The sequence below is a fragment of the Gracilinanus agilis genome, chromosome 1 (genome assembly GCF_016433145.1).
Source record: "Gracilinanus agilis isolate LMUSP501 chromosome 1, AgileGrace, whole genome shotgun sequence".
NCBI classification, from domain to species: domain Eukaryota; kingdom Metazoa; phylum Chordata; class Mammalia; order Didelphimorphia; family Didelphidae; genus Gracilinanus; species Gracilinanus agilis.
In genome coordinates this window covers 204,036,045-204,059,709 of record NC_058130.1, presented here as the reverse complement: position 1 = coordinate 204,059,709, position 23,665 = coordinate 204,036,045, and the positions used below count along the sequence as shown (strand labels likewise).

Sequence of the window (23,665 nt, the reverse complement as noted above, 5' to 3'; positions counted from 1 at the left end):
CCCCCCCCCCCCCATCGTATAGCCCTTTCCACTTTTCTACCTTAGAACATTGGTTTTAAGATGGAAAGTAAGGGTTTAAAAAAAAATGGACTTTGCCAACGTTTATTTAGCCTTTGTCTCCTTGAGTGGGCGAGTGTCTGTTTGACCCATCTCCTAGGGGAGGACTCACTGTCTCATACCATACCTTTGCTTTGTTTTGGCAGGGGTGGTGGATGCCCACCTGATCATGCACCAGCTGGCTTGCAATGGTGTCCTGGAAGGCATCCGTATTTGCAGGAAGGGTTTCCCAAACAGGTTACAGTACCCTGAATTCAAACAGAGGTGAGTATCACCTTTCCTGTTCCCAATAGCAATCATATATGTTCTTTCACCCAAATCTTACAGGTTGATGAATTCATTGAAATATCTTTTTTTTTTTTAACCCTTACCTTCCATCTTGGAATCAATACTGTGTATTGGCTCCAAGGCAGAAGAATGGTAAAGGCTAGGCAATGGGGGTTAAAGTGACTTGCCCAGGGTCACACAGCTAGGAAGTGTCTGAGGCCAGATTTGAACCTAGGACCTCCCGTCTCTAGACCTGACTCTCAGTCCACTGAACCAGCCAGCTGCCCCCTGAAATATATTTTGGAGAGGCAGCTAGGTGGCTCATTGGATAGATCACCAGGCTTGAAATCAGAAGGACCTTGGTTCAAATCTGGCCTTAGATACTTACTAGCTGTGTAACCCTAGGCAAGTCACTTAACCCCATTTGCCTAGTCTTTGCTTTTTTGTCTTTGAAAATCTTTTCCTTTCTTCTCTTCTCCTCTCCTTTCTTTTCTTTTCCTCTCCTCTCCTCAACTCTCTTATCCTCTCTTCTTCTCTTCTTTTGTTTTCTTTTCTTTTCTCCCTCTCTCCTTTTCAGTATCAGAAAGGAGAATAGTTATTGTGACCCTATACTCTCACACCTAGAAACTTCTGCTTGAAAGGCATGATTCTCCCAATAAACCTTTAAAAAATGTTTCTTACCTTTGGTCTTAGTATAAAGTTTTTGTTGTTTTTTTTTAAACCCTTCCCTTCAGTCTTAGAAACAATGCCATGTATTGGTTCCAAGGCAGAAGAATAGTAAGGGCTGGGCAATGGGGGTCAAGTGACTATTAGTGTAAGTTCTAAGACAGAAGAGTGGCAAGGACTGGGCAAAAGAGGTTAAGTGACTTGCCCAGGGTCACATAGCTAGGAAGAGTCAATCAACCTTAAATGCAACTTGTCACACTTAGAGAGGAATGAGGAAGTTTTTTAAAACATGGAAAACATCTGTCTTAAGTCCCACACTGACTCCTATTTAAATAAAGCATTTTTATTCTGATATTTCTTATTCTATTTTATATATATTTATATATATTCTATATTATTATATTCTATATTTATATATATATTCTAAATTATTCTTATACTTCTTATTCTATTACCTTCCTCTCTATCTAGATACCAAGTCTTGAACCCCAATGTGATCCCTCAGGGATTTGTGGACAATAAGAAGGCTTCAGAACTGTTGCTTGGATCCATTGATATTGACATAAATGAATATAAAATTGGACATACCAAGGTAGGTTTTTTGGATGCTATTCTCCTTTCATGTAATCCATGGGCAATAACCCTATTTGGGGTGTAGCAGAAAGCAGACTGCATTTGAAGTCTAAAGAACTTGGGTTCAGACCTCCCTTCTGACCCTTAGTGCTGTGTGACTTGGGCACTGTAGGCCTCAGTTTCCTCATCAGTAGAATGTTAAACACCACTAGGTATATAGTCAGAGACTACACAAACAGTCAGACAGTTGTAATCAGCCTTCACGTCTACTGCCAAGGCCCTTGGGACTCAGCCTCAGTTTTTTAAAAAATCATTACCTTGGGTTAATGCATTAGTTGAAATATCTTTTGGAGGAGCAGCTGGGTGGCTCAGTGGATAGAGCATCAGTTATCAATTAGTATTGATTCTAAGACAAAAGAATGGCAAGATTAAATGACTTGGCCCAAGTCTCACCACTAGGGAGTATGGGGCTCAGTCTTTGTTGAGAGTGACCTTTTTTCCTTTGCAGATTGAAGCAGACCGTTCTTTGTTTTCTGCATTTTTTTAATGTCTTCCTCTATAACATGACCAATGTGGAAATATATTTTGCGTGATCACACAAGTATAACCTAGGTTGGATTGCTGGGCAGTGAGGGTAGAGAGACCTAAGGGTGAGGGAATTAGATTAGAGGACTTCAGAGATCCCTTCCAGCTCTGTCTATAAACCTTGATTGTCACTCTTAGTATTATTATTATTTTAAACTTTTACCTTCTGTCTTAGAATTGATATAAATATCAGTCCCAGTGCAGGAGAGCAGTAAAGGATAGGCCATTGGAGCGAAGTGGTTCACTCAGGTCACATTTGAACTCAGGTCCTCCCATCTCCAAGCCTGGCACTCTATCCACTGTATTACCTAGCTGCCCCTATCTTAATATTATTCTAAAAAAATCTGAGAATTAATAAATTAAAAAATATTTTATTAAGCATTTACTAGGTGCCAAGTACTATGCAAAATGGTAGGGATACAGAAAGTCCCTGCTCTCAAGGAGCTTATACCATTATCAGGGGAGATGAAACATAGAAGAGAGTTCAGTCACTGGCGAGGCTGATGGAAAGGTCCAGAGTCCTGCAGATGCACTGGACGAGTGGACAGCAAGGCCCAGTGGTGGCCTTAGAAGGAAAAGCCGCTCTCCAGAGATAATAAGAAGGTCTCATGAAGGGAACAGAATTTGGCCTGGGGCAGTGGCATTACCATATGTGGGAGAGGGACCCACAGGGTCATCAAGTCCATCATTCCAAACCACCCACGGCCCAAAGCCCCCAAGCACCCACACCCCTGATTCATTCTTGACTCAGAGGGAAGGTCAGCACCCGACCCTGACTCATGAGTCACTGGGGCTGTTCTTGGGGTCTGTGCCAGCTCCCAGCCCCGCTGAGCTTCCTCAGGCTTCTTCTATCGGCTGGATAGGGTAGACGGGACTGGCATCCCCTTAAACTAAACCATGGACATGGACCCTTGTCTTTGTGATCCATACTAATCATCTAGTGTGGTTGGAAGGAATGAGGCTGGGCTTGTGGCTACCACAGCGGTCTGCAGAATCTCAATGATGAAAGGGACCTCAGAGGGCATCTAGTACCGAATCCCTTGTCCAAGTGGCCATTTATGGCGGATGTTGCCCAGGAGATTCACAGTCCAAGTGACCATTTATGGCGGATGTTGTCCAAGGGATTCACGGTTCAAGTGGTCATTTATGGTGGATATTGTCCAGGGGATTTCCTCTGGACCATATCTGCCACAAATGGCTACTTGGACAAGGGATTCGGTGAGCCCACTTACATACAGCTGATCATTTTATTCCCATAGATAAGGCCGATATCACATGCTAATAAAACTGCTTTCATCCGATACAAATTTACTGCACCCAATTTGTTATAATCAAAGAATTTTGTCTTATGGGAACCCTGAATCTGAGTGGAAATCAGAGTTAGAAGTGAGGAGCCGGCTGGGAATCCGTCTCCCAGATCCTAAGAACCATCGATGTAATACCAAGAGAAAACTAGGAAATGTGGGGAAAAAAATTTAAGGTGAAGATTCCCCACCTCTAATATGTGCTTGTTTAAGATATCATCCACCTACCCGGCCTTATGTATCACATGTAGTCTCTATCACAAAACTTTTTATTTTCATTGATCTTTTTTTATTGCATCCAGTTTTTTCTAATCCTGACCTTCCACCTTAGAATCAATACTGTGTATTGGCTCCAAGGCAGAAGAGGGGTAAGGACTAGGCAATGGGGGTTAAGTGACTTATCCAGGGTCACACAGCTAGGAAGTGTCTGAGGCCAGATTTGAACCTAGGACCTCCCATATTTAGGCCTGGCTCTCAATCCACTGAGCTGCCCAGCTGCCCCCAGGAATATTCTTTAGAGATCCAGACTGGCTATCTTATTTCCAAGTGTACATTCTGGTAAAGGAATTGGGCAGGGGCATTGGGGTGGGTCCAAGGGTTCACTACACCTACCCATTTTCTCACACAGACATTTATTTTGCCTTTTTCCCCCTGCATACATGTTATATGTAAGGGAAGAGAAGGGAAGGACATTTACTAAGCACCTACTATGTTCTAGGCTCAGTACTTAAATGGTAGGCTTAAATCCCACCTTCTACAGAAAACTTGGATTTTCTCTGTTAAAGTCACCTTAATACCAATGTCTACTCTTTCTGAATTATTTCCAGTTTACCCTATATGGAGCTTGTTTGTATGTAGTCTGGTGTCTCCTGGGCAGCCTATGAGCTCCCAGAAAGCAGGGACCATCTTTTACCTTTCTTTGCACCTCCAGCATATAGCTTGACGCATAGTAGGTTCTCACTAAATTTTCTTCGGCTTATTGACTGCCTGCTTTGCTTAAAAACTGAAGTGTGTGGATTCCAGGGTGAGAACTACAAATCTAAAACACTGTAAACTCTCCTGCTTTAGAGCAAAAAAATAAAATGATGATTCTAGACTGCCCTCTTGCTCTTCTAGGTATTCTTCCGGGCTGGAATCTTGGCCAAACTGGAAGACATGCGGGATGAACGCCTGGCCAAAATTATGACCATGCTTCAGTGCCGTCTTCGGGGTTTCCTGATGAGGATTGAATTCAAAAAGATGCTAGAAAGAAGGTATTATCTTTTTTTTTTTTTTAACAAAACCAAATGTGGCAGAAAGAGCCACTCATGTCCTATCAGACATAAGGTATCTCCCCATAAGCTCTTCTTTTTTTTTCTTTAAAAAACAAAACAGGGGGCAGCTGGGTGCCTCAGTAGATTGAGAACCAGGCCTAGAGATGGGAGGTCTTAGGTTCAAATCTGGCCTCAGACACTTCCTAGCTGTGTGACCCTGGGCAAGTCACTTAAACCCCATTGCCTAGTCCTTACCACTCTTCTGCCTTAGATCCAATACACAGTATTGATTCCAAGACAGAAAGTAAGGGTTTAAAAAATAAAATAAAATAATAAAGAAATAAAGAACAAAACACAAGAAAAAACCCTTACCTTCTATCTTAGTCAGAAGAGTGATAAGGGCTAGGCAATGGGGGTTAAGTGACTTGCCCAGGGTCATACAGCTAGGAAGTATCTGAGGTTAGATTTGAACCCCAAACCTTTCATCTCCAACTCCTAAGTTCTATCTTCATTTGCTAGAAGACACTGAATAAGGGGAGTCGTACTTCAGTCTTTTCCTCAGTCCTAAACACCAAATAACGCCCTCAGCATCTCAGGAATAATAATAATAATAACAATAATGAGTAGAATTTATATGGTGTTTTTGTGGCTTGCAAAGTACTGTGCATAGACTATTTCATTTGATTTCGCAACAGCCCCACGAAGAAGGTGTTATGATTATTCCCATTTTACAGATGGGGATACAGTCTGAGAGAGAAGAAGTAACTTGCCCAGGGTCACCCGAGTAAGAAACTGAGGCAAGATTTAAACTCAGGGCTATATTAAGTCCAGCACTCTATCTACTGCACCATGAGGCAGGGGAGGCATTGACAGCCTTAGTGATTCTTGGCAGCCATCTCTTCAGCACAGAATCAGAAGATGGTGGGTCCAAGATTGAAGGGTCTTTGCGTTGACCTGGAAGGGATGGGGGTGGGTTGGAAGAGAGCATCAAAGTAGGAGACATTGTGGGAGTCATTGAGAGGAAGTTTGGAAGGTAAGAAAAAAACGAAACAGCAGTGTAGAAGGAGCAGGATCTGAAGGGAGCATTGAAAGAATTCTCCTGCCATCATTAGCTGGGTTCCAATAAGAGTATTTTTTTCTTTTTAAAAATAATTGTATTTATTTATTTAAAAAATATTTCTCCATGGTTACATGATTCTTGTTGTCTCCTCTCCCTTCATCCCTTCCCCCTCCTAGAGCTGACAAACAATTCCACTGGGTTTTATATATATATATATACATACATACATATATTATCACTCAGAACCTATTTCCATATTATTCATTTTTGTAATAATCCTTTAATACCAAAACCTCAAATCCATTACCCATACAAACAAGTACAATCATACGTTTTCTTCTGCCTTTCTACTCCCACAGTTCTTTCTCATAAGTCCCTCGGAATTGTCCTGGATCATTGTATTGCTGTTAGTGGCAACGTCAATCACATTTGATCGTTCCACAGGGTTTCAGTTCCTGTGTACAATGTTCTCCCAACAAGAGTATTTTTTTTAAAAGCCTTAGTTTCGGTCTTAGTATCAATTCTAAGACAGAAGAGTAGCAAGGGCTGGGTGATGGGGTCTAGTGATTTGCCCAGGGTCACACAGCCAGCAAGTGTCTGAGTTCAAATTTGAACCCAGAACCTCCCAAGTCCAGGTCCGGCACTCTCTCCACTGTGGCACCTAGCTGCCTTAATTTATTTATTTTTTGTTACCACAGCACCACCTTTATCATGATCTTAACTTTCTTATTTCCTGAGGACCAGTAAATGAAAAAAAAAAAAAAATCAGTGAATTCCCTAGAATTGAAACCAGCCTTCCCCACATCCCCAACAGCTGTCTAGGAATGGCCTGAGCATTGCATCATGGGTCCCCTTATCTCGCTGATGCCTGCATTTTTGTGATTGCTATCCGGATCCCCTGCCTGTCTCGCCAGACTCATTGCTCACTGTACCGAGACAGAGCTGGGAGAGATGATGACTCTCCGGCGTATATCTTCGTGTCTGGACAGTGCCTCCCACCTCCTCCCTTCTTTCTCCATTCCCCTTCCCCCAGGTACTGATACCTTCCTCCCCCGCACCCCCACCCCCCAATTCATGCAATACCTTGGCTTTCGTTGCAGAATTGGCCTGAAAGTGATTCAACGAAACGTTCGCAAGTTCCTACAGCTTCGCTTCTGGGGCTGGTGGAAACTCTACAACAAGGTGAGGGGGGAGCACATGCCCAAAGCCCAGCCCAAGCTCCCACAAATACATGAGAGAGTGCATTGTGGGAAGGCTCCCATTTTTTCTCTCTGTACAATAATGGGGGGGGATGGAGTTGGACTAGATTACCTCTAAGATAGGGATTCTTAACCTTTTTTAAAAAATCCTTACCTTCCGCCTCAGAATCAATACTCTCTATTGATTAGTTCCAAGGCGGAAGAGTGGTAAGGGTAGGCAATGGAGGTTAAGTGATTTGCCCAGGGTCACACAGCTAGGAAGTGTCTGAGGCCAAATTTGAACCCAGGACCTCCCTTCTCCAGGGTTGGCTCTCCATCCACTGAACCACCCAGCTTACCCCTTAACTGTTTTTACTGTCATGGACCCCTCTGGCAGTCTAGTGAAGATTATGGACCACTTCTCAAAATAATATACATTTTTTTTAAACCCTTACCTTTTGTCTTAGTGTCAATTCTAAGAGCAACAAGGGCTTGATCATTGGGTGTAAGTGACTCGCCCAGAGTCATACAGACACAGGTGTCTGAAGCTACATTTGAATCCAGATCCTTTCAACTCCAGACCTAATACTGTATCTACTAGTGCTACCTAGGTACCCTTAGACCCCTTCTCAGAATAATGTTTTTAAATGTATAAAATAAAATATATAGCTTTGAAAAGGAAACTAATTACACTGAAATACAGTTATGAAAAAAATGTTTGGGAGTTTTTTTGTTTTCAAGCAAAACCCATTTCCATATTGGTCATTGTGGTAAGAGCCAAGTCATATAAAACCCAAACCCCAAAATAAAACCTAAATACACTGATGTGAAAGACAGCGCCAACAGTCCTTTCTCTGGAGGTGGGCAGCATTCCCCGTCATGAGTCTTTCAGGACTGTCCCAGATCATGGCATTGCTGAGAGTAGAAAATGTTTTGTTTTGTTTTGTTTTGTTTTGTTTTTTAAACCGCCTGGACCCCCAGCTTAAGGACCCTTGCTCTAATCTAGCTCTACCATTCTGGGAGCCCATGATGAAAACAGTAGTAGTCATTTCCTCTCATTTGAGAAGGGGAAGACTCTGGCTTCCTATCTAGCCAAACAGGGAATCTAGGAAATAAGGGCACCTTAGAAAGAAAGAAAAATCTTTCTCCTAGGGTGGAGTTGGGGTAAGGGTGGGGCAAAGTTAATATAAGTCTCTCAGAGGCAAAAAAAAACTTTATACAGCATACATTTCAAGACCTTCATCTCCAAATGAAAACCAATTTGTAAAGAAGGGTATTTTGGGAGGCAACTAGGTAGTGCAGTGAATAGAGCAACAGACTTGGAGTCAGGAAGATCTGGGTTCAAAATCTGATCTCAGACACCTCCTTAGCTGTGTGACCCTGAAAAAGTCACTTAACTCGAGTTGCCTAGTCTTTTCCTTTCTTCTATACTAGAACGAATACTAACACAGAAAGTAAAGGTTTAAAAAAAAAACAAAACGACCAGACGTTTCCCCATCATTTGAGAAGGGGAAGGGTCTGGCTTCCTATCTAGCCAAATAAGGAATCTAGGAAATGGGGGCACTTTAGAAATAAAGTCAAGTCTTTCCCATAGGGAAGGGGGAGCGGCAAAGATAATGTATATCTCTCAGAGGCAAAAAACTATTCTAGCATATATTTCAAGACCTCCAACTCCAAATAAAAATCTGTCTCTAAAGAAGGGTCTCTTGTTATGAAAGTTCGTTTACTTATTTGTTTGTTTGTTTTTGTACAGAACTCTGATTTCTTCCTGACATAAGTAATTCCCAGTGTGGAAATTCTTTCTATCAATGTAGTTTGGCTGATTTAGAATTTATAGAGCATTGCCAAGGGGCATAGAAAGGTTAAGAGATGGACCCATGGTTCCAGAGATAATATATACTAGACATAGGACTTCCAGGGAATCTAGAGGGGTTAAGAGATTGGCCCACGGTCCCAGAGATAATATGTATTAGACATAGGACCTCCAAAGGGTATAGAGAGGTTGAAAGATTGGTTCATGTTCCCAGAGATAATAGATCCTGGACCATAGGACCTGAACCCAGGTCTTCCTGACTCTTCTGCTGCACTGATTCTTCTATATTAAGATATAAACAAGTGGAAGGTCCAAAATAATGGTGTCCAAAGTTCCGGTGAATTTAAAGATGGGCTCTTCCCTCCCTCCCTGAGGATGTAAAAGTAGGCTAGGCACGTAGCTCACAAGGTGCTATTGTTGGGTCTTGGACTCAACTTTGGCATTTGGACCCAACCTTGCTATTTTTTGAAATTCCATTTTCAAGACCAAAACTTTTCTCAGAAACATTCCCAAGAACATATTTTCTCTGCTGAGGTTACAGATGACTTCAGAACAATTTTTCAGGCATTTTCATTTTAAGTATGACATTTTCTGGCTGAGGTCAATTCTACGTAACCAAGAGTCCTGTAATTAAGGTCCAGTTGAGCCAGCCAATGAAGAAATATCTAGTTTCCCTTGCCTAATAGGTGGGTACAGCAGCTAGCCCAGAGGTCATTCTCTCTCTAATCCCATCATGGGTATTGCTTGTCCCACAGGTAAAGCCTCTCCTGAATGTGGCTCGGCAGGAAGAGGAGATGAAAGCCAAGGAGGAAGAGCTGAGGAATGCCATGTCCAAGACACAAGAGCTGGTCACCCGTGTGAAAGAACTGGAAGAAAAAACAGCCACGCTGAGCCAGGAGAAGAATGACCTAACCATCCAGCTGCAGGCAGTACGTGAGCTAAGGGACTGGGAGCAGCACAAGGAGTTGCTAAGAGAAGGAACCGTCATTCATCCCAATCTCCAGGGCCATAGTTATGCCAGACAATTAGTCACTCAGTGTAAAGAAGAGAGAGATGAGGACAGAGGAAGCTTTTCTGAGAAGCGGTACCCCACTGGTCTATTAGCAAATCTGACTAATAGGAACTTCCCCTTGACTTCTTTTTTACCCTACAGCGATGCCACCTCAGCCTGGGGAGTACAAGTCACCCCGCTGAACCATGGCATCCCATGAAAAAGCATGAAAAGCCTTCATTAAGCATTTCTTTGCACGAACACTGATTGAAGTGGTTTAGAGAGATGTGTTCCCTACCGCTCAATTAGCTAATAATTGGTCATATAGGGAGAGAGAAGCTGGGTGGCCCAGTGGATGGAGCACTGGATCTGCAGTCAGGAAGAGTCATCTTCCTAGGTTCAAATCTGGCCTCAGACACTTACTAGCATTTTGGCCCTGGGCAAGTCACTTATCTCTGCCTCAGTTTCTCCATCTGGAAAAATACACTGGAAAAGGAAATGGTAAACCACTCTAGGATCTTTGTCAAGAAAACCCCAAATAGGGCAGCTGGGTAGCCTAGTAGATAGAGAGCCAGGCCTAGAGACGGGAGGTCCTAGGTTCAAATCTGACCTCAGATACTTCCCAGCTGTGTGACCCTGGGCAAATCACTTGACCCCATTGCCTACCCTTACCATTCTTCTGCCTTGGAACCAATACACAGTATTGACTCCAAGATGGAAGGTAAGGGTTTAAAAAAAAGACAAAACAACAACAACAAAAAAAACAAACCAAATATTCTAAATGATCACCCAAGTACAAATATCAATAACATGGAAATAGGTCTTGACCAATGATACATGCAAAACCCAGTGGAATTGTGCATTGGCTATGGGAGCAGGGTGGGAGGAGGGGAGGGAAAGAACATGAATCATGTAACCATGGAAAAATTTTCTTAATTAATCAATAAAATAAAAAGAAATTTAAAAAAAAGAAAAGAAAACCCCAAATAGAGTCAGACATGACTGAGCAACAATAATAATAGCTAACATTGTACTAGGCAGCCAGGTAACACAGTAGAAAGAGTGCTGGATTCAGAATCATGAAGATCCAAGTTCAAATCAGGCCTCAGACACTTATTAGCTGTGTGACCCTGAGCAAGTCACTTAACCCTATTTGCCTGAGTTTCCTCATCTGTAAAATGAACTGGAGAAGGAAATGGTAAACCACTTCAGGAACTCTGCCAAGAAAACCCCAAATGAATTCATGAAGGGTAAGACTAAAATGACCAAACAACAAAAAAGAGATAAGAATTGTGATTTTATTGCTGTAGACCAGTGATTCCCAAAGTGGGTGCCACCGCCTCCTGGTGGGTGCTGCAGCGATCCAGGGAGGCAGTGATGGCCACAGGTGCATTTGGGGGCGGTGAATAACTGTAAGGGGGCGGTGATAGTATGTGACAGGGGGCGCTAAGTAATATTTTTTCTGGAAAGGGGGCGGTAGGCCAAAAAAGTTTGGGAATTGCTGCAGAGAATTCCCAGATAAGGAAACTCCCACCAGTGCAGGGAAGCATCTTCTCTGCAAAGTAGGATCTTAGGGAATCACCCAGAACACTAAGAGGTTAAGTCATTTGTCCACAGTCACACAGTCAATGTATATCAGAAATAATTCTTGAACTGAGGACTTCCCAGCTTCAAGGCCAGCTCTCTATCCATTTTACCATTGCCTCTACTCAGCTACGTAACAATATTCTTAGTAAAGATCAAGTTTTGTCCAAAAAAAATCCCCCAAAGCCTCTTTTATTTGTTAAAATCCCTTATCTTCTTAGAATCAATATAAGAATCAATTCTAAGGCAGGAGAACAGCAAGGGCTAGGGAATTGGGGCTAAGAGGCTTGCCCAAGATCACATACCCAGGAAGTATCTGAGGTCAGATTTGAACCCAGGACCTCCTAACTCTAGGTCTGGTGATCTATTGACTGAACTACCTGGCTGCCCCAACCAAACCTCTTAATACCCAGCTTTTGTATGATGCTTATATTTTTTTCAAAAATATTCAAAATATTCAAATATTCAAAAATATTATCTCATTTTTATCTTCCCCATATCTTTGTGAATTAGAAGTGATATTATAACCCCCATTTTAGGCTAAGGGATGGCTGACATAGTCAAGGTCACTAAGCAGGTAATTAGTGGGCTACCTTTCTATTTTTAACTTTTAAAAACTTTCATATCTATTATCTTTTTTTTTAACCCTTACCTTCTGTTTTAGAATCAAAACCATGTATTGGTTCCAAGGCAGAAGAACAGTAAGGGCTAGACAATGGGGGTTAAGTGACTTGCCCAGAGTCACACAGCTGGGAATTATCTGAGGCTAGATTTTAACCCAGGACCTCCTGTCTCTGGACCTGGGTCTCAATACACTGAACCACCCAGTTGTTCCCTCATAGTTTTCTTCATTTGATTCCTAAAGCAGACCTCTGAAGTAAACATCCCTTAATCAATTAAATAAATAAATTTTAAAAGAAAGTAAACATCCCCATACCATCCTTATTTCATGGAGAAACTGAGGCACAAAGAATTGTGATCTAAGTTCATACGGCTATTCAATGACAGGACTATGATCAGTGCTCAGATTCCTGATTCCCTACCCCAGACCTTATTTCTTCTCACATGCATCACCAAAGAGACCCATGAAAATGAATATCCTTTTCTTTCTTTCTCTCTCTCTCTCTCTCTTTCTTTCTTTCTCTCTCTTTCTTTCTTTCTCTCTCTCTTTCTCTCTTTCTCTCTTTCTTTCTTTCTTTCTTTCTTTCTTTCTTTCTTTCTTTCTTTCTTTCTTTCTTTCTTTCCTTCTTTCTTTCCTTCTTTCTTTCCTTCTTACCTTACCCTACCTTACCTTACCTTACCTTACCTTCTGTCCTGGTTTCAATTCTAAAACAAAAGGACAGAAAAAGCCAGGCAATCATTGTTAAGTGATTTGCTCAGCGTCACACAATTAGAATGTTTCTGGGTTCAAATTTGAACCCAGGTCCTCTGGGTTACCTAGCTGCCTCTGGCCTTTTCTTTCAATCCCCACTTCTATAGAATCAGGGCTCCACAAATCTGCTGCCAATTCAGAAATCACCTTTGGATCCTTTGTGGGGAGCCTTTCTTAACCTCATTCCTTTCACGGGAACGCCTTCCCTTCCTTAGGAACAAGAGAACCTCTCTGATGCAGAGGAGCGCCTCACTCAGATGATGAAGACCAAAATGGACCTGGAAAGCCAAATTTCAGACATGAGGGAGAGGCTGGAGGAGGAGGAGGGCACTGCGGCCTCTCTCAGTGCCACTAAACGCAAGCTGGAAGGGGAGATGAGTGACCTGAAACGGGACCTCGAAGGTCTAGAAACCACCTTGGCTAAGACGGAAAAGGAAAAGCAGGTAGAATAGGAATTCACAAGCATCATCAGCAATGCTGACTCTCACTCGGGGCCCAGGGACGTCCCACCCCCACCCCCTTTTCCAACCAGGTACCATTTTAATTTAAAACACATTTAAAATTAAAAACAGTTTTTCAATCATAAACAGAAACCATTTCTGATGATTGTTTCCTGCCATTTTGCGATTCAGATTCTCTCCCCTTCCCAAGGCAGTAAATAGTCTGATATAGATTATGCCACTGCCAGGCACCATTTCTACAAAGCCTCATTCATTCATGTTAAATGAAAACTGCTAGTCAGAGGCCTGGATAAACACACAGATAAGGCCTCTGATCTGAGCCTGGCTATTTATGCACTCACCTGGGATTGCCTTTTTCCACAAAAGTTCCTTCTATTTTGTATTGAGATTGTTGTCCTTCCCATGATCCCAAAACAAAGGTGGCTTCCCTTTAGTCCCTGGGACTCTCTCTTCTAATATGGAGAATTCTTCCAATCAGCTGAGTTTTCTCCAACCCGAGGTCTTGTCCATTCTCTCTCCTCTAGCAGAGCAGATTCTTCCTTAAATGTGGGTTTCATTCCTTATTATTACAAAGTTGCTGCCTCTTGGAAGGAGCCCATTTCCCTGGAGAACCCTTGATGCTGCTCCAAAATTTAGGATACAAATTTAGTTTGGCACTTACAAATCTTAGAACCTCTTGGCCTTTGATATACTCCTTCAGTTTTGTGTTGAGGTTGTAGCATTTCCCACAATCCCTCCCAAAAATGTGTCTTCCCTTTAGTTCCTGGGACTCCCAGTTCTTCCAGTCAGCAGAGTTCTCTCCCACCTAAGATGGGCAAGAGAAGCAAATAGTCTGATTTATGATTGGACCGGGCTCAGGAACTGTCTCGTAGTTCTCTCTCCTCACTCTTAGAGGTGAGACGACGACCCGCTCTACACGCCATTATCCTTCTCTCCCCAATCTGTAGGCCTTGGATCACAAAGTGCGAACCTTGAGCGGTGACCTGTCCCTCCGAGAAGACTCCATTGCCAAGCTCCAGAAGGAGAAGAGGGCTCTGGAGGAACTCCACCAGGTAGAAATAGGGACCTGGATGCTTCTCACCCTTCAGTAACTAAGAACTTAGAGATGTATGAAGGCTGAAGTTCCACCTGGCAAAATGAGGCTGGGCTACCCTTTTTTTTTCTTCTTGAAACTGAAAACTTATTTTTCATAGGCTGTATTAATTCCTATAAATTAGGGGGAATGACTATGTATTTCTGTGTCTGGGATCTGGGTTAGAGATACCATCCAGCCTCCTGCTTTTTGCATTTATTTTCCTCCTTTTTAACAGAATTTGATTAATAATGAAGGGGAGAAGGGTTCTTTTCCTGCATATGTGCCCCATCTGCCCGTGGGGATGGGGAGGGATGGATAGGTTGACAGACCACCTCTTAATTAGCAATCTACCATGAAAGATGTCTTGGGATGATCAGGGAAGGGGCTGAATAATGAATTCCTAAAAATCTATTTTAATAAATAGCTTAATAGCTGCCTGACCCAGCTTGGGTCATCCCTGGTCATGGGAGAGCCATGGAGACCTCTAATACATTATTAGTTATGATGCTGGCCTAACCAATAAACCTGACATAGTCAATAAACATATATTCTTACCCCAAAATCAGGCTCTCAAAATAAAATCTTCACATTCTGTTTTGGAATCTATACTATCAATTCCAAGGCAGAAGAGTGCTAAGGACTAGACCAGTGATGGTCAAACTTTGTAAAGAGGGGGCCAAAGGAAAGGAAATGCTCCTCTGTCAGTGTGTTTCTAAGGCAACTCTTTTGAAGTTTCATTGTACTGTATCCTACTCACTGTATTTGTCAGATTAGGAATAATGTCCTGCCAGATAGAACATTTCAGGGGGCCGCATCCGGCCCATGGGCTGTAGTTTGCCTATCACTGGGCTAGACAATTGGGGTTAAGTGACTTGCCCAAGGTCACACAGCTAGGAAGTATTTGAGACCAGGTTTGACACAACACATTTTTTTTAAAACCCTTAACTTCCATCTTAGGATCAATACTAAGTATTTGTTCCAAGACAGAAGAGGGAATAATGGCTAGGCAATTAGAGTTAAGTGACTTGCCCAGAGTCATACAACTAGGAAGTGTCTGAGGCCAGATTTGAACCCAGGTCCTCTTGAACTCCAGGTCTGGAACTCTATCCACTACTTGGATTGCTTTTTAGGTTTTGTTCCAAATATTCTGTGCTTTTCATGGGGGGAAATATTGGAGAGCCCTTACGCAGGAAAACTCACCAGCTTCCTGAAGGTTGCTACCTTTCAGTGTTAGGCTTATAGGAATATCCCAGATGTAGACTCTAAGTGATCCCTCTAGTGCAAATATCTATAATATGGAAATAGGTCTTCATCAATGACACATATAAAACCCAGTAGAATTGCTCATTGGCTACGGGAGGGGGGATCAAGGAGGGGAAGGAAAGAACATGAATCATGTAACCATGGAAAAATATTCTAAACAAACAAATAAATAAATAAATGATTTTTCAAATTAAAAAAATATATATCCCAGAGTCATAGGAGCATTGTATGGTGAACTCTGATGGCCCCCATATGCTTCTGACAATGCAGGGTGAAATGTAGTTTCTCTTAGGACCATTAAGTAACTGCTCAGTATACAGAGTCTCAGTACTAATAAAACAGTGCAGTCAGAAGACCTGGGTTTAAATTCCATCTCTGATACTACCTATGAGACACTGGACAAGTCACTTACCTTCCCTGGGCCTTGATAGCCTCAACTAAAAATAGGAAATTGGATTGTATAGCCTCTATGTTTCCTTCCAACTCTAGATCTATGTTCTGTCATAAATAAAGCAGCTAAGTAGCTCAGTGGATATAGAATCAGACCCGGAGTCAGGAGATCCTGGGTTCAAATCTGATCTCAAACACTTCCTAGCTGTATAACTCTAGACAAGTCTCTTAACTCTAATTGCCTAGCCCTTACCTCCTCTTCTGCCTTGGAACCAATACTTAATTTTGATCCTAAGATGGAAATTAAGGGCTTAAAAAAATTGTTATGTCAAACCTGACCTCAAACACTTCTTAGCTGGGTGACCCTGGGCAAGTCCCTTAACTCTAATTGCCTACCACTTACCCCCTCTTCTGCCTTGGAACCAATATTTAGTATTGATTCTAAGCTGGAAGGTAATACTTTATTTTATTTTTTAAAAGTGTATTGTGTGAAATCTAGCCTTAGATACTTCTAGCTGTGTGACCCTGGGCAAGTCACTCAACTCTGGTTGCCTAGCCCTTGCCACACTTGCCTTAGATTTGATAGTAAGACTGAAGGTAAGGATCAAAAATAAACTATTTGAATTTAGGTTGGCATTCAGTAGTAGCTGTCTCTGTTCTGTATCAGATAAAATAACCCAAGATTGGCTACCCAGGGTCAGCGCCAATTCAGTCTACAGTTACTCCCTCCAGCCCTTCTGAGAGGGGCTCCTGGGAGAAGAGAGAGGCCCTCGTCCCTCTGTCTGCCCTTTCCCTCGTCAGCTTCTTCTGGGGATTTCTTTCCTTCCAGAAAACTCTTGATGACCTTCAAGCTGAAGAGGACAAAGTGAATCATCTCACGAAAAATAATAGCAAACTGGGCACCCAGATCCACGAGGTGAGCCCCAGCTGGTGTGGGATTCTCTTGCCTGAACCATGAGATTCATCGCCATCCTGGAAGTCCTCACATCTATTTGGGATAAGTGACCCGGGAGGTGATGGAGGCCTTCCTTGTTCCCCCGGGGTTTGTGGTGGCGTTTTGGGCTGGATTGACCAATTATGTGTACCATTTGCCTGGGTTTTTCTTTTTGCTTTTGTCAGTGATTTCCCTCCTCCTAGTCGTCATCACTTTCTTGTCTTCACAGCTGGAGGACAATTGGGAACAAGAGAAGAAGATACGGGCTGAGGTGGAGAAGGCCCGCCGGAAAGCTGAGAGTGACCTGAAGATGACCATTGACAACCTTAATGAGATGGAGAGAGCCAAGCTAGATCTGGAGGAGGTCGTTAAGAAGTATGTGCCTTTAAAAAAAAAACACCAAAAAAAAAATCCCTTTACCTTCTGTCTTAGGATCAATACTAATTATCAGTTCCTAGGTAGAAGAATGGTAAAGGCTAGGCAGTGGGGGGGTCAAGTGACTTGTCCAAGGTCACACAGATAGGAGTGTCTAAGGCCACATTCGAACCTGGTCCTCCCAATTCCAGGCCTGGTATCCTTTGTTTTTTTTTGTTTGTTTGTTTGTTTGTTTTAAATTTCATTTAATTAATTAATTTAGAATGTTTTTCTATCTCTTATAACATAACAAAAAAGGGGTGGGCAGCAGCAGTTTACCAAAACTAACCAATACATAAAACCAGATTTGACCATAGGTGCACTACTGCACACCCATACTCCCCCACCTCTGCAAAGATGGAGGTAAAGGTTTAGTTTCTTATCTCTTCTTTGGAATTAAGCTAGTTCATCATTACAGAATATTACTTTTTGTTGTCATTCTTTTCATTTCCACTGCTGTAGTCATTGTACATATTGTTTTTCTGATTCTCCTTTCTTCACTTGGCATCAGTTCATATAAGTTTTCCCATACCTTTCTGTATTCATCACAGTCATTGTTTCTTACAGGAGAATAATATTCCACTACATTAATGTGCCATAATTTGTTTAGCTGTTCTTAAAATATGGACATTTACTTTGTTTCCAATTCTTTTTGGGGGCCGCCCCCCCCAAAAGATGCTCCTATGAATATTTTGGTACCCATGAGAACTTTATTTCTGTCTTTAATCTTCTTGGGGAATATGTCTGGTAGTGGAATCTCTGGGTCTTTTAGTCACTATTTTAGCATAATTCCAAATTACTTTCCAGAAAGATTAGACCAATTCACAGAGAAAAGATTTATAATCTTTTCCCACAAAGCCAGAACTAAGGATTTTGCTAAAGGCTCTGATTGATCCATAAGACAAGAAGACCGTCATTAAGGTCTCTTGGAGGGAAGAAGGAGGAAGAACATTCTTTCAGTGGCAAGAAAAGAAGTAGTTGTGGCCCATTTCAAATCCCTCCCCGCTCCCATGAATGAAATCCCACCTCTGACATTTGCTTTAAGTTGTTTTATTTTCTTCTTAGGAGAGACATGGAAATCAATTCCGTCAACTCGAAATACGAGGATGAGCAATCTCTGAATTCCACATTGCAGAGGAAACTGAAAGAACACCAGGTATGGAGAGAAAAGAGAAGCCCAGATCCTCCCTGAATGATTTTCTTTTTCCTCTTCTTCTTGACATCATTTGTTTTGATCCATGGGATTCTCAGTCTGTCAGTCAATCAGTGATCATGTATTAAACCCTTAGTATAGGCCAGATGTTAGATGCTAGGAATACAAAGACAAAATTAAGCACTACTGACATTCAGGTAGTTTACAAACAGTTTTCATTTAACACAAGTGAACTCTACATAAAATGATTTTCATCTAATATGAATTTTCTCTGCCTGGTCATGTGGGGAATAGAGAGAGGGATGGAGGCAGGAAGGAGGCTACATGTGGAAGGAGAGGCCTGGCACATGGTTCAAAGACACATGAAGGTTGGACATAGACACAGACAACAGAGGACAGGTGACATTGGACCCAGTGCAGACAGATGGAAGGACAAGACATGAGCCCAGATACCAGAGTTGGGGGGGAGGACAGTGTGAAGGGGGGTGAAAGTCCCTTCTCTTGACATAGAGGTCTCAAGCCAAGATTCCAATCAGGGCAATGGTTCTTTCAAACCTTCACTAGGAAGGTTTCAGTTAGGGCTTTTTAATTTTGGTGTGGGGCACACAGGAGTCCTAGCTGAGGGGCAGAAGCAGAGAGAGAACATAGTACTATACAGTGAAGTTAACAAGTAGTTTTTGGAATATAGATTTCTTTCAGAAGTCTTTATGTAAAGTCAAATTTGACTTTTTTTTTTATCACAAACCCCTTAGGGTTATCTTAGAATCTTGCATTGCTAATAATAGTTTAGCCCTGCCGAGTTGATCATCTTATAACATTTCTGTTACCATATACTATTCTCTTGGTTCTGCTCACTTCACTTTGCATCAGTTCATATAAGTCTTTCCATTTTTTTTCCCAAAACTCTTGGTTCTGCTCACTTCACTTTGCATCAGTTCATATAAGTCTTTCCATGTTTTTCTGAATCTCATCCTATTCATCGTGTCTTATGATGTAATAGTTTTCCATTATATACTTTAATTTCATGTGAGAAAGATTAATTTCTTGTTTGTGCATTTGCCAGGCCCGGATTGAGGAACTGGAAGAAGAATTAGAAGCGGAGAGGGCTATGAGAGCAAAGGTAAAGAGTGAAGAGTTCTCACTCTTTGGCAGAGGTGCTCAGAAAGTCTAAGGGGATTTGCTGCTCAAGTCCAGTCAAGAGATGGAGAAGGGCCTTACTAGCCCTTGATGAGCTGTATCCAATATAGCCAAACAAGATGGGGGAGAAAGAAAAAGGGAAGGGATTGGCAAAAAACACTATTGGAGCTACAACTGATGGAAAGAGTCTATTTACTCATTCAGTCCCCAGAATTCAAAAGCCCTGGGAATATTCCCAAGTTAACCACATACCTGGATTTATTATCGAACCAAGACTTATTCATTAATCTAGCAAAAGGGATTGATGAATTCCCCTCTCTTGAATGTTCTTAATAGCCTAGACAGCATGTAGAACCAATCCAAACTTGGTCTCTATCCTGTAAGGTCTGATGATCCAGAGAGAAACTTTGACTAGAGATATTTACAGAGGGGTCATATCATTAAGGCTTTCTCCAAATGCTTCTGTAGGTAGAAAAACAACGCAGTGACCTGTCCCGAGACCTTGAAGACCTCAGTGACAGGCTGGAAGAAGCTGGAGGGGCCACCTCTGCTCAGGTAACCTATGTACAGAGAAGGACATAAGGCTTCTTTCTACCCACCCTGGAATTCAGGATGTAAAAGTGCTGATGTGTTGGAAAGAAGTCGAAGATTAGTCTTTTTTTTTTTTTTTTAAACCTTGACCTTCTGTCTTAGAATCTATACTAAGCATCAGTTCCCAGGAAGAAGAGAGGTAAAAGCTAGGATCACCTGCTTTCCTGGAATTGACTGCTGAGGTCATAAGGAAAACCCCAGGACATGCCAAGGTTACCCTCTGAGTCCTTAGTAGAGGACATTCTCCTCTAACTTCTGGGATGAATTGACATTGCAGTTTATTTAAACCCAAAGATGAAAGGCTTCAACTCAACACTTATGGGCCCCAGACCCAGTACTGACTTGGGAAAGATTTTAAGAGATTTGTGCCTCAGTTTCCCCAGTTATAAAATGCCAATGATATTATTTGCCTTTATCTCTTCTGCTGGAGGATAATGGGAGAAGGAGGCAAATCAGAACTCTGAGTTCTTTAGAAAGAAAAACACTCTCCAAGGTCAAAGTATTGTTGCATTTTATAAGTAAGTATATCTAGATATAGTCATATTTTCTTTTCTTTTCTTTTTTAAAAATACCTTTACCTTTTGTCTTGAAGCAATACTGACTAACAGTGCCAAGACAGAAAAGCAGTAAGGGTTAGGCAATTGGGGTTAAGTGACTTGCCCAGGGTCACACACAATAAGAAGTGTCTGAGGCCTTTTGAACCCAGGACCTCCTGTCCCTAGACCTGGCTCTCTATCCATTAAGCCATCTAGCTGCCCTCTTGTATTTGTATTTTCAATCGTGTAAGCCCAGTATGGTGCTCAGTTGGCACTTACTGAATGAATAAATGTTGAATGGCTGTAAGTCCCACATTACCAGTATAATCACCAGCTAAATCAGAATCATAAACATTTTAAAGTTGGGTAAGACCCCAATGTCCATCTCATCCAATAAATATCATCCACTTCCCTGAAAAATACACACACACATACCACATGGTAATATCCCCAACAAGTGATCGTTCCATTTCTGCTTGAAGAGCTTGCTAAGAGAAGTCCTTAACTCCTTCCACTTATGGAGAACCAAGCCTGGAGGAAATTTCTTTTCACCTCAAGCTTAAATTAGCTTCTTGATCATTTTCAGTGGTTGTTCTTGCTTCTGCCCCAAGATCTAAACACAACAAGCCTACTCCCTCCTCCAGCTCAAAAACAGTTACCCTGTCCCATTCGGTGCAGCCGCAGTTCTTTCCTCATGTTTTATGCACTCGAGGCCCTCCGCTGTTCTAGCTGTGCCCTCCTCTGGACACTCTCCGGCTTGTGGCACCCATAACCGAATGTCCGGTGTGGTGGGCGAGGGGGAAAGAGGCAGGGAAATAGAGACGAGTTTGAAACTCTGGGTTTCAGTAAACTTCCCTTTCCCCTCACTTCCAAATCCTCTCTTCTGTCCCGGTTCCAGATTGAGCAGAACCGCAAGCGAGAGGCAGAGTTGCTGAAACTTCGCAGGGAGCTGGAAGAGGCAGCCTTACAGAGTGAGGCCACGGCCTCTACCCTCCGCAAGAAGCACACCGATTCCATGGCTGAGCTCACGGAACACGTGGAGAACCTTCAGAGGGTGAAGGCCAAGCTGGAGAAGGACAAGCAGGTCATGAAAGCGGAGATCGATGACCTCAGTGCCAGCATGGAGACGGTCCAGAAATCCAAGGTGAAGCAATCCTGGTTGCCCTCCTTATCCCAGAAGCCCTGGGCTGAGCGAGGGGTCAGCTCCAAAGGAGGCAGTCCGCTGCCCCGGGCCTCTTCCTCTTTAGAGGAAAGGTCTTCCCTGGCCTCAGAAGCTATGGCTCAAATGGCACCAGTTCCATAAGATTTCAGGTAGAGGAGAGTCTTTTTTTTTTTTTTTTTTTTTTTAATTAACCCTTACCTTCCTTGTCTTGGAGTCAATACTTTGTATTGGCTCCAAGGCAGAAGAGTGGTAAGGGTAGGCAATGGGGGTCAAGTGACCCTCCCAGGGTCACACAGCTGGGAAGTGTCTGAGGTCAGATTTGAACCTAGGACCTCCCATCTCTAGGCCTGGCTCTCAATCCACTGAGCTACCCAGCTGCCCCCTAGAGGAGAGTCTTTGAAGACAGAGAGCCCCTCAGCTACTCAAAGGAAACCATTAGGCAGTTCAGGTTCCCAGCCAGCCAGAGGAAGGACTCAGGGAGGGAGCAATAAAGCAAGAAGCAAGAAGATGGGGCTGTGGGCTTGCATGGGACAGAGTGGAGAGGAAAGGAGAAGTAGCCAAGTAGGATGCAGGGCAAGAACAAGTGGGCCCAGGAAGTCAAGAAGGTACTGGCCAAATGGAGATCTTTCTTTGAGATTCTGTAAGGGACTTCTTCTGGCGATATATAAATGTATGTGTACGTGCATACATATATACATGCATATAGAAATGTGGACATACATGTTCATTTGTAAATCTATAGATAAGTAGTTAATAGAGAGAGCATCAGAAAGAAACGTTTTAGCTAGACAAATATTTTACATATAATATGTAAATGAATAAGAAAAATAAAAATGTATATTAAGGCTGGAATTTATCGATTATGGAAGGAACCTCAGGCTATATATAAATGTACGTACATATGCATGTATATATAAATATAGGCATAAGTAGTTAATAGAGAGAGCAACAGAAAGAAACATTTTAGCTAGAAAAATATTTTATATATAATATGTAAATTAATAAGAAAAATAAAATATATATTAAGGTTTGAATTTATCAATTATGGAAGGAACTCCAAGCTATATATAAATGCATGTATACATGCATGTACATTTATAAATGTACATGTATATATGTATATATGTATATGTATATGTATATGTGTGTATGTATCAAGGTTGCTAAGTGGCATGGTGGATAGTGTCAAGCCTGGAGTCAGAAAGATTCATCTTCCTGAGTTCAAATCTGACCTCAGACATTTATAGCTGTGTGACCCTGGGCAAGTCACTCAACCCTGTTTGCCTCAGTTTCCTCATCTGGAAATGAGCTGGAGAAGAAACCATTCCAGTATCTTTACCAAGTAAACCCCAAAAAGGGTCACAAAGAGTCGGACACGACTGAACAACAACAAACAAATATGTATGTATATATATTATAGAGAAAGCATCAGAAGGAATACCTTTTTGTTAAACAAATTATACATAATATGTAAATGAATAAGAATAAAAAGATATGTCAAGGATTCAATCTATCATTTATGGAAGGGATTCCTAGCTATATGTAGACAATGGGCATATGCATGTATGTATATGTTTGAGCATACAGTATGTGTACCTATACATTTATAAATATATACATGTATGTATGTGTACTTATATAGAGAGAACATTGGAAGGTATAACTTTTGCCTAAACAAATAAGTTATATATAATATAGAAATGAATAAGAATAAAAATGAAAATGTATATTACAGCTTGAATTTATCTATTTTGGAAGGGCCTCCTCCTAGATACATATATATATATATATATGGAAAACAAACTTTTAGGCAAAAATAAATAAAAATTTTAGAATGTATTCAAGC

At 41.9% G+C, this 23,665-nt stretch overlaps 1 protein-coding gene across 1 annotated transcript in view; it reads left to right on the top strand.

The window, feature by feature from the left end:
* Nucleotides 1-23,665, top strand: part of LOC123231162 (myosin-16-like) — an 89,025-nt gene that overhangs the window by 40,469 nt on the left and 24,891 nt on the right. Inside the window, 14 exon segments of the mRNA XM_044657411.1 lie at nt 35-52; nt 163-321; nt 1,462-1,582; nt 4,569-4,705; nt 6,866-6,947; nt 9,512-9,685; nt 12,919-13,146; nt 14,112-14,216; nt 16,722-16,808; nt 17,056-17,201; nt 18,306-18,396; nt 19,457-19,513; nt 19,999-20,085; nt 21,556-21,801. Coding sequence (XP_044513346.1) covers nt 35-52; nt 163-321; nt 1,462-1,582; nt 4,569-4,705; nt 6,866-6,947; nt 9,512-9,685; nt 12,919-13,146; nt 14,112-14,216; nt 16,722-16,808; nt 17,056-17,201; nt 18,306-18,396; nt 19,457-19,513; nt 19,999-20,085; nt 21,556-21,801 — 1,738 coding nt within the window.